The following is a 13,005-nucleotide window of genomic DNA, read 5'->3' as shown; positions in this document are numbered from 1 at the left end:
ACAGAATACTCATGAAAGAAATTGAGGAAGACACAAAAAGATGGAAAACCATTCCATGTTCATGGATCAGAAGAATAAACATTGTTAAAATGTCTATTCTGACTAGAGAAATCTATATTTTCAATGCCATTTTGATCAAAATTCCACTGGCATTTTTCAAAGAGCTGGAGCAAACAATCCTAAAATTTGTATGGAATCAGAAGAGACCCTGAATTGGTAAGGAAATATTGAAAAAGAAAAACAAAACTGGGGGCATCACATGGTCTGATTTCAAGCTTTACTACAAAGCTGATTCCACATAAATGTTAGGATTATTTGTTCCATTTCTTTGAAGAAAATTGATGATATTTTATAGAATTTACATTAAATGTATAGATTGCTTTAGGTAGCATAGACATTTTCAAAATATTTGTTCTTCTAATCCATGAGGGTGGAATATTTTTCAATTTCTTTGTGTCTTCCTCAATTTCTTTCATGAGTACTTAATAGTTGTCTGAGTAGAGGTTCTTTGCCTTTTTGGTTAGGTTTATTCCTAGGTATCTTATGGTTTTGGGTGCAATTGTAAGGGGGGTTGATTCCTTAATTTCTCTTTCATCTGTATACTTGGTGTAAAGAAATGTGACTGATTTCTGTGCATTGATTTTATACTCTGACACATTATTGAAATCCTGTATGAGTTCTAGCAGTTTTGGAATGGACAGGCAGTAGGGTGCCACATCCCTTTTTCTAATGTTCTTCTTTTATAACAAAATTTAGAGTCTTGGGATATCATTTGAATTGTCCTTTTGTTATCTGGGATTGGTAACATTATATTCAGAAAAAACAAGAATTATGTATATTGCCTTTGGCAATTTCAATTCTCCAATCTTGCTTTATCAATGGTCTATATTAAAATATTCTTTATCAATAAGCTATTAAAATTTCTGTTTGTCAGATTGTACATGATTGCTATCATCTCCAGATTTGCCTTCTCAAATACCTTGAACGCACTTCCAGGGCCTGCCTGAGCCTCTCCTTTATTTCTGTCCTCTGAGAGCAATGCCTACACTTATATGGGAACTTTTAGGCTGAAGGCACTGTATGTAAACTGAGAGGACAGAGTCTGGAAATCTGGGTGGCAGAGTTCATATTCACACATGAGAGACCACCTGTGTTGGGATTTAGAACCAAGAGAAGAGGTGGGCTGGGGACTGAGGGGCAGGGCTTTCTCTTTTCACACTGTCATGTCTGGTGTAGAAATGTAAAGAGTTTGAGGATTTTATTTAATTACTTAATTAAATTTTAATTAAATTCTAGTTCTTTAACATACAGTACAATATTGTTTTCGGGAGTAGAGTTCAGTGACTCATCACTTATATCCTACACCTAATGAAGGAGCCTAAAATTGTAAAATTGAAACTGGTTCTGTAGTAATTATGAGAACATGAGAACATTGTTCTCTGAGTATGAAAATTTAAACTTATTCAAATTTTGTTACATTGATTTAAAGCTTTTAGACATATGTTACATGGGGTCCATTTGTATTCTTGCTCTGGGTAGCACAGATATTTGAGGTAGATCTGCTCCTTCTTTCCAGCTCATGCGTCCTTTCAGGGGTATTGAAATAACTGAAAGGAGACAAAGACAAGTCCTATTCATGAAATCATTTGAGGATAACTGACTTAATATTTCCAGAATACATGGAAAATAACATGTTTATCATCACCTAGCTCCAAAGTACACATTATGTGAGTGGGCAAAGGTGGTAAAAAAAATCAAAGTTCCCATTATCAAATTTCTCCCTTTAAGAACCTTAGAAATGAGCAGTTATTATTGGAGAGATGCCAGCATGCCACCAAAACACTTGCTTTTAATTTATAGAAAACATTTCCTGGGAGATGTTTCTCTAATAAATAACTCCTAGGGATGCTTTTATCTTTTAATATTCATTCACCCATTAATTCATTATTAATTTACTATCCATTCATTAATTCAACAACTTTGCTGAGTGCCTATTATGTGCCAGGAAATGTGGTAGACAACTTGGCATTTGGATTTTCCACCGGGCATCAACAGATTACCTAAGTATCTAATTTTATATAACGTCTTTTAGTAAACACCAGGAAAATGTGAAATCATTCTCAGATAACATCTGAGTCAGATAATTGGGAAGAGTAGGGCAGAGAGGAGAGAATAGAGCAATGGACTGTGGAGTCAGACAGCTTCATCATGCCCAGCTCGTCACTCACCAGGGTGCAAGCAACATAACTTCTTGACGCTTGTTTGAGTATACAGTGAGGACAATAATAACACACACCTCATAGTGTTCTCAAGAAAACTATGTAAAATAATACTTGTAAAGCTCTCATAAGCACTTCTACATAAGGTCAGAACTCAGTAAGTATTGACTGCTTATGTTACCATTATTATTAAATGTTATGTTAAAAGGGAAACAAAGATTGATAAAAGGCTATGCAATTCTTTGATCCTAGTGAAATGCAGTGCAGAAAGATGAATTAGAGCATTTGACTCTGGACCCCTGCCATATGACAGTAAAATCCTTAGGAACTCCTCCATTCATATTGAAACCAACCTTGACACAAGAACTGCATTTAGGTGATACATGAATCCTCAAAACACATTTTTAGTGTTTTTAAAAAGTGTCTGCTTTAACATCATACTTTTGAGGCCATCATTTTTAATTTAAATAATTTAAAAATATTTAGAACAATTTTAAATTTAGAGAAAAGTTGCAGGGATAGTACTGAGTTTCTGTATGGCTCATGCCATTTGCCCTATTGTTAGCATCTTACACCATGTGGTGTATTTCTCAGACAAGTGAGCCAGTGCTGATACATTATGATTAACTATCTCCACATTTTATTTAGATTTTTTTATTACATTAGATTTCAACAGTTTTTCCTTAATGAATAGGCTTATCCAGGTTATCTGTTTTTTATTTATAGTCTTGCCAGTTATTGATTTATTGTCCTTATGCTCTTTATTTTTCCAGGAAGCTTTCTGTAATTATACCATAAAGAAGGCAACTTGTAAAATTCTTTTACTTAGAAAAAATGGTGAAATCTATAATGGAAACACAGTGCAATCTACTTCTTCTCAAGTAAATAACTTTTTCCTGTTTCTATCAGTCTCTTCCAATTTTTTTCTTCAGGTATATGGTTTCTCATCTGCAAATTCCGTCTTGTCCTGCAGTCTGATACAAATGTTATCATGGTTATCTATAGGGATAAGAGTGTGTGTGGGGATAGGGAAATCTAGGTTAATAACAAGGAGTCCCCACATTATTCACTGTGATATAGTTATCACTCTCAATCTTGGGTCCAGTTCTAAAGACTAAGGTTGTTCTGAGACCAAGTCTTGTTCCCGGTGCCCACTTACTGCCCTAGTACTGTCCCCTTGTATGAGCCTTTGAATAGTTTGCAGTTTCCTCATATCTCTATGTTGCTAAAGATGTTGTTTTCTTTACTAGAGTTGTTTACCCACTTCTTGCCTTTAGTACCCAGATTAAGAGTCTTCGTGGAAGTCTTCTCTGATCTTATTCTTGTACAGTGTTATTAATTGGTTCTCATATGAATTCTTGTAGCATGGTGTGCTTATCTTTAATGAGCACAACACTCAGCATATTTATTGCAATTTTCTTCTTGCTAATTGGGATACCCCATCATTCAATGGTCTTTGAATCTGGAGGCTCTGGCACAGTGCCCAGCCAAGAATAAATGCTTGATAAATCTTTCTTGTTTATTTCCAAATTGAGGTATAATTGACAATATAACAATGTGTAATGTTAAGTTATAAAACTTGTTAATTTGGTATTTATATATTGCACCATGATACAACCATAACTTTGGTTTACACTTCTATCATATGAAATTATCATTTCTTTTCTGTGGTGAGAACATTTAAGATCTAGTCTCTTAGCAGGTTTAAAGTAATTATTGACTATAAGAACCATTCTATGCATTATATCCCTAGAGTTCATTTGTCTTCTAATTGCAAGTTTGTACTCCTTCACAACATCTCTAAAACCCCACCCCACCCCCCTTGGTAACTACCATTCTACTCTCTGTTTCTATAAGTTCGGTGTTTCAGATTCCACATATAAACGAAATCTCCCATTTGACTTTCTCTGTCTGATGAGATGTGTTTTTAAAGAAAGGAACGTAGGAAGTGAAGGAAAAAAGGAACCTAGGGAAAAGGAAAGGGAAGGAGGAAGGAAGGAAAGAGCACAAAGATAAGAGAGAGAAAGAGAGAAGCACTGATAGATTTTCATCTCAGAAAGAATTTGAGTGGGAGTTTATTAAAACAGTACTTCCACAGTTGGCCATTCCTTGTCTAAACAGCCCCTTTATTTGTAACTTAGAGAGGTATAGTATAATAAACTGTTGCCAACAGCAACAAAAGTGTACATCTGTGCTGCAACATAATAATCCTTTCTGCCTTACTGAGATGAATGCTATTAGAGTTACTGTATTTCTCTTTGTTGAGGTTGTGCCACTCAAACTCACTGAACTTCAGGTATGACCTGGAATTTCATGCTGTAATCCAGTAACAGTTTTCTACTAGATCACAGAAGTATAATCTTCAAATCTTGTCAAGATCCCTCGACCCAAGTCCCTTAGAAACTCATTCATGTCAATATAAGACCGAGACAGGGCACCTGGGTGGCTCAGTGGGTTAAGCTACTGCTTTTGGCTCAGGTCATGATCTCAGGGTCCTGGAATCGAGTCCTGCATCGGGCTCTCTGCTCGGCGGGGAGCCTGCTTCCTCCTCTCTCTCTCTCTGCCTGCCTCTCTGCCTACTTGTGATCGCTTTCTGTCAAATAAACAAACAAAATTTTTTAAAAAAATTCTCTTCCCCACTGTTTAAATATATATATATTTAAATAAATAAATAAATAAATATATATATATATATATATATATATATATATATATGACTGAGACAATATCTTTACTGTGTCACCAATTTAAAACATTTTGCTTCTGCCCATTTTTTGATATGTCTGTTTTGTGTGTGTTGAGTTTGAGGAGTTCTTTATAGATCCTGGATAGCAACCTTTTGTCTGTACTGTCATTTGCAAATATCTTCTCCCACTGTGTGGTTTGCCTCTGTTTTGTTGACTGTTTCCTTTGCTGTGCAGAAGCTTTTGATCTTGATGAAGTCCCAGAAGTTCATTTTTGTTTTGTTTCCTTTGTCTTTGGAGACGTATCTTGAAAGAAGTTGCTGTGACTGATATTGAAGAGGTTACTGCCTGTGTTCTCCTCTAGGACTTTGATGGGTTCCTGTCTCACGTTGAGGTCTTTTATCCATTTCGAGTTTATCTTTGTGTATGGTGTAAGAGAATGGTTGAGTTTCATTCTTCTACATATAGCTGTCCAGTTTTCCCAGCACCATTTATTGAAGAGACTATCTTTTTTCCACCATATATTTTTTCCTGCTTTGTCGAAGATTATTTGACCATAGAGTTGAGGGTCCATATCTGGGCTCTCTACTCTGTTCCACTGGTCTATGTGTCTGTTTTTATGCCAGTACCATGCTGTCTTGGTGATCACTGCTTGTAGTGAAGCTTGAAATCAGTAACGTGATGCCTCCAGTTTCATTTTTGTTTTTCAACATTTCCTTAGTGATTAAAGGTCTCTTTTAATTCCATACAAATTTTAGGATTATTTGCTCCAGCTCTTTGGTGGAATTTTGATCAGAATGGCATTAAAAGTATAGATTGCTCTAGGCAGTCTAGACATTTTAACAATGTTTATTCTTCCGATCCAAGAGCATGGAATGGTCTTCCATCTTTTTTTGTCTTCTTCAGTTTCTTTTATGAGTGTTCTGTAGTTCCTTGAGTACAGATCCTTTACCTCTTTGGTTAGATTTATTCCCAGGTATCTTATGGTTCTTGGTGCTATAGTATATGGAATCGATTCTCTAATTTCCCTTTCTGTATTTTCATTGTTAGTGTATAAGAAAGCCACTGATTTCTGTACATTGACTTTGTATCCTGCCATGTTACTGAATTGCTGTATGAGTTCTAGCAGTTTGGGGGTGGAGTCCTTTGGGTTTCCCATATAAAGAATCATGTCATCTGCAAAGAGAGTTTGACATCTTGATGAACAGACACTTCTCCAATGAAGACATACAAATGGCTATCAGACATATGAAAAAATGTTCATCATCACTAGCCATTAAAGATTCAAATTAAAGATTCAAATTAAAACCACATTGAGACACCACCTTACACTAGTTAGAATGGCCAAAAATTAGCAAGACAGGAAATGACATGTGTTAGAGAGGATGTGGAGAAAGGGGAACCCTCTTACACTGTTGGTGGGAATGCAAGTTGTTGTAGCCACTTTGGAGAACAGTGTGGAGATTCCTCAAGAAATTAAAAATAGAGCTTCCCTATGACCCTGCAATTGCACTACTGGGTATTTACCCCAAAGATACAGATGTAGTGAAAAGAAGGGCTATCAGTACCCCCAATGTTTGTAGCAGCAATGGCCATGGTTGCCAAACTGTGGAAAGAACCAAGATGCCCTTCAACAGACAAATGGATAAGGAAGGTGTGGTCCATATACACTATGGAGTATTATGCCTCCATCAAAAAGGATGAATACCCAACTTTTGTAGCAACATGGACAGGACTGGAAGAGATTATGCTGAGTGAAATAAGTCAAGCAGAGAGAGTCAATTATCATATGGTTTCACTTATTTGTGGAGCATAACAATAACATGGAGGACATGGGGAGATGGAGAGAAGGGAGTTGAGGGAAATTGGAAGGGGAGGTGAACCATGAGAGATTATGGACTCTGAAAAACAACCTGAGGGTTTTGAAGGGGCAGTGTGTGGGAAGTTGGGGGAACCAGTTGGTGGGTATTAGGGAGGGCAAGTATTGCATGGAGCACTGGGTGTGGTGCAAAAACAATGAATACTGTCATGCTGAAAAGAAACAAAAAAAATAAATCTGTTTAGTAATTAAAAAAAATAAAAGATTTTGCTTGTGTACTTGAGCTTCAGGAAATTTTAAAATGAAATTTTAAATGAAAACAGTTTAATGGTTTTAGAAACTACTGTACTTGGGCTGGTGGTGCAATATAGTGATACAGAGCATCAATTACCTTCCCTTGTACCAACTTTGAGTAAATTGTGCAACACTGTAAAAATGGCCTGCATATTTTTAATAAGTAATTTACCAAGTAGCCTCCAATATAGTCTTACAAGGGGTACCTTAGTGGGAATTATACTTGCAGTTTCTCTAACAGTACTCTCCAGATGCTACCTAATCACCTGTCTAGCCATTCCCTCAGGGCTGTGATGATGCATAAAGATTGCTGGCAGAATCTCTTTCTTGGAAGTCAGGAATAAAGAAATAAAGTATTACAGACCAAGGTAAGAATGCCAAGGCACAGCTAGAAGCCATAAAATACTCTGAGAGAGGAGAAAGAGAGAGAGAGAACAAATAATGTAGAACACCTTCTCAGGCTATAGGTATAATTCTTTTGTGAAATGGAACAAACACATAAGAGGAACATCACTATATAGTTTTCAATCTTTTGGCATCAATATCTAGATGGAGAGCCCATTTTCATATCAGAAAGGTTTATTGATCCAAGAAGATCTGAGATTGTCCAAATCCATGTCGTGGGACCAGACTCAAGATGGCCAGAGTAAGTTTCCCATCTTTAATGACAAGTTAACAACCAGAGAGAAAGGCGAGGGCAATTTTAACATATTCAAATCATATTCAGGGATGAAAAGGAATCTTCAAATTTTTCAACCAATTACAACATATGTTCTAATAATTCTTTTTTTTTAATTTAAAGATTTTATTTATTTATTTGACATAGAGAGAGCACAAGTACACAGAGCAGCAGTCAGAGGGAGAGGGAGAAGCTGGCTGTTCTCTGAGCAGAGAGCCTGATGTGGGGCTCTATCCCAGGACCCTGGGATCATGACCTGAGCTGAAGGCAGATGCTTAAACAACTGAGCCACCCAAGTTCCCCTGTTCTAATAATTATTAAGTAATTTAGGAAATAGTCTACTGTAATTTAAAGTGTATCAATATTATTTCAGTTGGAGTTTAGTTCCAGGTTTACACTAAACAGTGCAGCCTAGATAATTCAGTTTCCTCCCTGAACTTTACTTTCACCAATGGTTTGATGAGTGAAATAAAGCCAAGTGATCACTAAGGTTTTTTTTGTTTTTATTTTTGTTTTTCATTTGTATTAGTATAGGATTTTACATAAGTTATGGTCCAGTCAAAGAGGATTTGAGAAGATCTTTTAAAGGCACTACTTTAAAATGAAAGGCTTTATGCCAGGTATTGGGTTTTATTTATCTTTTCATGTTCATAGCACAATACCAGACACGGTGAATGTGCTCCATAAATATTTCAGTTGAAAGGATAAATAAATATTGGTGTTGTGTGAAGTGTATATAGATGGTACCATAAATAGTCTGTGTTATGCTACATGTACACATGGCCAGGTTTTTTTTCAAGACTTTACTTATTCATATTCCTTATCTCTCTTTTTTTTAAACTAATAAACAATATAGTATTTATTTATTTATTATTTTTTTATATAACATTTTTTCCAATTTATTTATTTTCAGAAAAACATAATTCATTTTTTTTCACCACACCCAGTGCTCCATGCAAGCCGTGCCCTCTATAATACCCACCACCGGTACCCCAACCTCCCACCCCCCTGCCACTTCAAACTCTTTAAACATTTTTTTTTTGTCAGAGAGAGTGAGCACAGGCAGATAGAGTGGCAGGCAGAGGCAGAGGGAGAAGCAGGCTTCCTGCTGAGCAAGGAGCCCGATGTGGGACTCGATCCCAGGACGCTGGGATCATGACCTGAGCCGAAGGCAGCCGCTTAACCAACTGAGCCACTCAGGCGTCCCAATATTCCTTATCTCTTAGTTCCACAAATATTTAGTAAGTTACTCCCTCAGTTGTAGACAATTACAGGAACAGGATAAATTGGGACTTTAAATGTTTCTATAGGTATAAGTTCAAAAGATTGTCAGGTAATAAAATGATGTCAAGTGACCAGAGACATGAAAACATGTACATGTGTCTTAATGTCTCTATGAGGGATATTGAAGTCAAGGACACTATTGCACAAAGAGCTTGCTGTGGGAGGGAACTTCATGTTAGGAAAGAGATCCAGAGTATTTGATCCCTCTTCCTTGCAGATCACTCACAGAAGAAACTAAAGACTAAATCTCTTTCCCAGAGGATTTTAGGGAACTGCAGTCTTGTAATTTGTTTGATTTGAAATAATTTAGGTGGGCTTATGAAGTTGTTTCTTTAACACCATTATAGCTAGTATTTATTCTTTGGCATTATCTGAGAGACTAAATCTGACCTAAGAATGTGGATGGACCATTGGAAATGATCCATCCCATACAGGCCCTGGTCCACAATGTTCAGACATTTGATACTGATGCTTCTGCAATTCTTTCACTGAAATGGTTATGACTTAGATTTACTGGTAACTTGTTGCTTTTATGTCCATTAATTAATATGATCTTCATATGGGTGGCATTATTTTTTCCCGGGGAAGACACTGAAGTTAATAGAAGTGAGAAAAATTATGTTAAGATCACACAGCCTGTAAGAGGCAGAGCTGTTGAGTCGGGCCATGTTGTTCTACCTCTAAATCCTATGATATTTCTTCCAGTGTAGATAGTAGAAAGATCTTGGGCCTTAGAGTTGGAATAATTTTCTCAGCCTCCGAGGGGACCCCAGATGACATTGAGATTGTCACTATTCAGGAAGAATATAGCAGCCGTTCAAACATTTTTGGGTCATCCTACCTAAACTCTTAAGGGAAACCATTCAAGAATATGGACTATATTCTGGTAATACTGTTATCAAAGAATGTATTTGAGAGGGTGGGTGTCAGCAGTAGATATATTTTCTAAACATGGAATGCATGGAAATACATAAAAATGGGAACTAGGAGATGGGCATAGTAAGGAGTTTAGTGTCCTAAGAGGACTCTTATCCAGACTTTCTCTGTCTTCATTCAGCATGTTCTCCAGTCAATAAGATGGGTGACGATAATTATATATTCATTTACAATGTGTCATGTACCTAAGTGCTTCACAGGTGATTCTTCTAGCACTTATATGGTGTGTACTATTCTTTGTCTTTTTTTCTTTTTTGAAGATTTTATTTACTCATTTGATACACACACACAGAGGGGGAGAGAGAGAGAGAGAGCAAGCACAAGCAGGGGAGTGGCAGGCAGAGTGAGAGGGAAAAGCAGGCTCCCCGGGGAGCAGGGAGCCCTATGCAGGAGTTGATACCATGACCCTGGGATCATTACCTGAGCAGAACACAGATGCCCAACAGCGTTCATCCAGGCGCCCCATGGCACACTATTCTTACACACATTAAACACTTGAGAAATATAGGTTTAAGTGTAACAGAAAATCCTATATGAGCCAATAATGTGATAAAAGATTAATGGAGAGGAAAATACCCATTAACTATGTTCAAGAAATATGAAGAATTTCACTTACTACTTAACATCACTTAAATATTTTCATAAGACTCTTCCTGTTAGGCTTTATCATGCTTATAGTGGTTTGTGGTTTTTATTCATTTTTTCAGGGAACCAGAGCCACCAAACCAGTATCACTTGGGTCCCCACGGAAGTGGCTAACAATGTCACTGAGTTTATATTCCTAGGACTTTCCCAAGATCCTGGAATGCAACTGATGTTCTTTGCCTTATTCCTCCTCTTCTACATCATGATCATGGTGGGAAATTTGCTCATTCTGCTTACAGTCTTTTCTGATCCCCGACTCCATACACCCATGTATTTCTTCCTTAGTAACCTGTCATTTGTGGACATTGCCTATGCCTCAGCCACAACACCCAAGATGATTGCAGACTTTATTTCTGAGAAAAAGACCATTTCCTACTGGGGTTGTGTAACTCAGATGTTTACCTTCCACTTTTTTGGTTGTGCTGAGATTTTTGTCTTGACCATTATGGCTTTTGACCGCTATGCTGCCATTTGCCAACCTCTCCGTTATACTACCATCATGAGTGCCAATGTTTGTATTGTGCTGGCATCACTGTCCTGGTTGGGAGCTCTGGGTCATTCATTTGTTCAGACCTTCCTGACCTTTCAGCTACCTTTCTGCAATAATCAAGTCATTGACCACTATGTTTGCGATGTCCACCCAGTCCTAAACCTTGCCTGTGCTGATACAACCCTGGTAAATATGTTAGTGGTTGTCAACAGTGGTCTCATCGCTCTGGGGTGTTTCCTCATTCTTCTGGCCTCCTACACTGTTATTCTATTTAGTCTTCGCAAGCGGTCTTCAGAGAGCCGGCGCAAGGCTCTATCTACCTGTGGGTCTCATTTCACTGTAGTGACTTTCTTCTTTGTCCCTTGTTTCTTTATTTATCTGCGTCCATCCACTACTTTCCCACTGGATAAGGCTGTGTCTGTGTTCTATACTACCATCACCCCAATGTTAAACCCACTCATCTACACTCTGAGGAATGAGGATGTAAAGAATGCCATGAAACGGATTTGGAGCCGCAAGGTCTCCTTGAAGGAAAAGCAGAAGGGCTAGCTTATCAGAATGGCAGAATTGGAGAATTAGCTGATACCTTAAATGGTCTGTAATTTATTAATGATTTTAAGGAATGGGCTTTAAAATTCAACTATCTTGTAGCTTTCATTGAACAGGCAGTAATTTGAGACTATTTTCTTTTTCTGTCTTTAGGTGGGCTAAACTTAGACCTTTCCATATTGTCAAGGTTTATCTTCTCTTTTAGAGTAGGAGAATAAACACTCTATCTCAGTATCTCATTTAACTGCTATAGACCTCTTCAACTCAAATTAAGCTTTCTTAATCTATAATGAATGGTTAAGAATGAGGTTACAAGAGAAAGATACCTCTGAGGAACCTGACCACTTCTCTCTCTCTCTTTTTAAAAAGATTTTATTTATTTGACACATAGAGAGAGAGACAGCAAGAGAGCGAACACACACAGGGGGAGTGGGAGAGGGAGAGGGAGAATCAGACCTCCCACTGAGTAGGGAGTCCGATGTGGGGCTTGATCCCAGGTCCTTAGGATCATGACCTGAACTGAAGGCAGCCACTTAATAACTGAACCACCTAGGTGCCCCTGACCATTTCTCTTAGAAACAGAAGTGTATCTCCCCAGAAACTGCCTCCTTGCTCCCTCCCACCTTCTCTCCCTTCCTTCTCTTCCTCCCTTATCCTTTCCTTCCTTTCCTAGTCTTTCCCCACAAATATCACATAATATGGTAGGGGAAATGGATTCATAAAGAGATAATGAAAACACAATACAACAAATACAGAAATGCATACATAGAAATATACACTGCATACAATTGAGAGTTTAGATTTAAGTCCATAAACTGCTCAAAGTTTGGTCTCTGTAGAAGTGGGAAAAAAGGAACATTTAACATATTTTGGTGTGGAGCAATATTTTAAAGAACTTATTGGAAAATTTGAATACTTTATCAACCCAGTAGTATATTATTTTTACTGAAAGTTATCCTACTTTTGTTTTTGCAGTACACAGAATAGATTCATTAAAGCAATTAAAATGAATTGACATTTGAACTATTGAAATGACTAAATCAAAAAGAAGTATTATAAATTTTGGGTTGAAAGTACTTTCAATTTTTAAAAAGGACAAAATAGATACTTTTTTGTTGTGTTTTTTAAATAAATTTATCTTATTTTTCAAGATTTTATTTATTTATTAGAAAGAAAGAGCGAGCATCAGCAGGGGAGCCGCTGGCAGAGGGAGAGGGGGATGCAGGCTCCCTGCTGAGCAAGAAGTCAGATTTGGGGCATGATCCCAGGACCCCAGGGTTAGTGACCTGAGTGGAAGGTAGACATTTAACCTACTGAGCCACCCAGGTGCCCCTTTTGTTGTAAGATCAGAGTATAGCTGGGTAGCCTCTGTCTTTAGAAAAGGCAACTTTATTTTAAGGAAATTT

At 37.4% G+C, this 13,005-nt stretch overlaps 1 protein-coding gene across 1 annotated transcript; it reads left to right on the top strand.

Annotated features, from left to right (window-relative positions):
- The first annotated feature begins 10,663 nt into the window (after positions 1-10,663).
- Positions 10,664-11,599, top strand: LOC122893860 (olfactory receptor 4S2-like). Its single transcript, XM_044231149.1, has one exon. It carries the CDS (start codon positions 10,721-10,723, stop codon positions 11,597-11,599), a length of 879 nt encoding a protein of 292 aa, XP_044087084.1. The 5' UTR covers positions 10,664-10,720.
- Positions 11,600-13,005: the final 1,406 nt, after the last annotated feature.

This window comes from Neovison vison, chromosome 13, assembly GCF_020171115.1.
Source record: "Neovison vison isolate M4711 chromosome 13, ASM_NN_V1, whole genome shotgun sequence".
In the NCBI taxonomy this organism is placed as follows: Eukaryota; Metazoa; Chordata; class Mammalia; order Carnivora; family Mustelidae; genus Neogale; species Neogale vison.
This window is presented reverse-complemented; position numbering and strand designations above follow the sequence as displayed.

What these genes read in the sequence shown, in the direction of transcription:
- LOC122893860 (XM_044231149.1), top strand. Translation starts at nt 10,721, where the DNA reads ATGCAACTGATGTTCTTTGCCTTATTCCTCCTCTTCTACATCATGATC.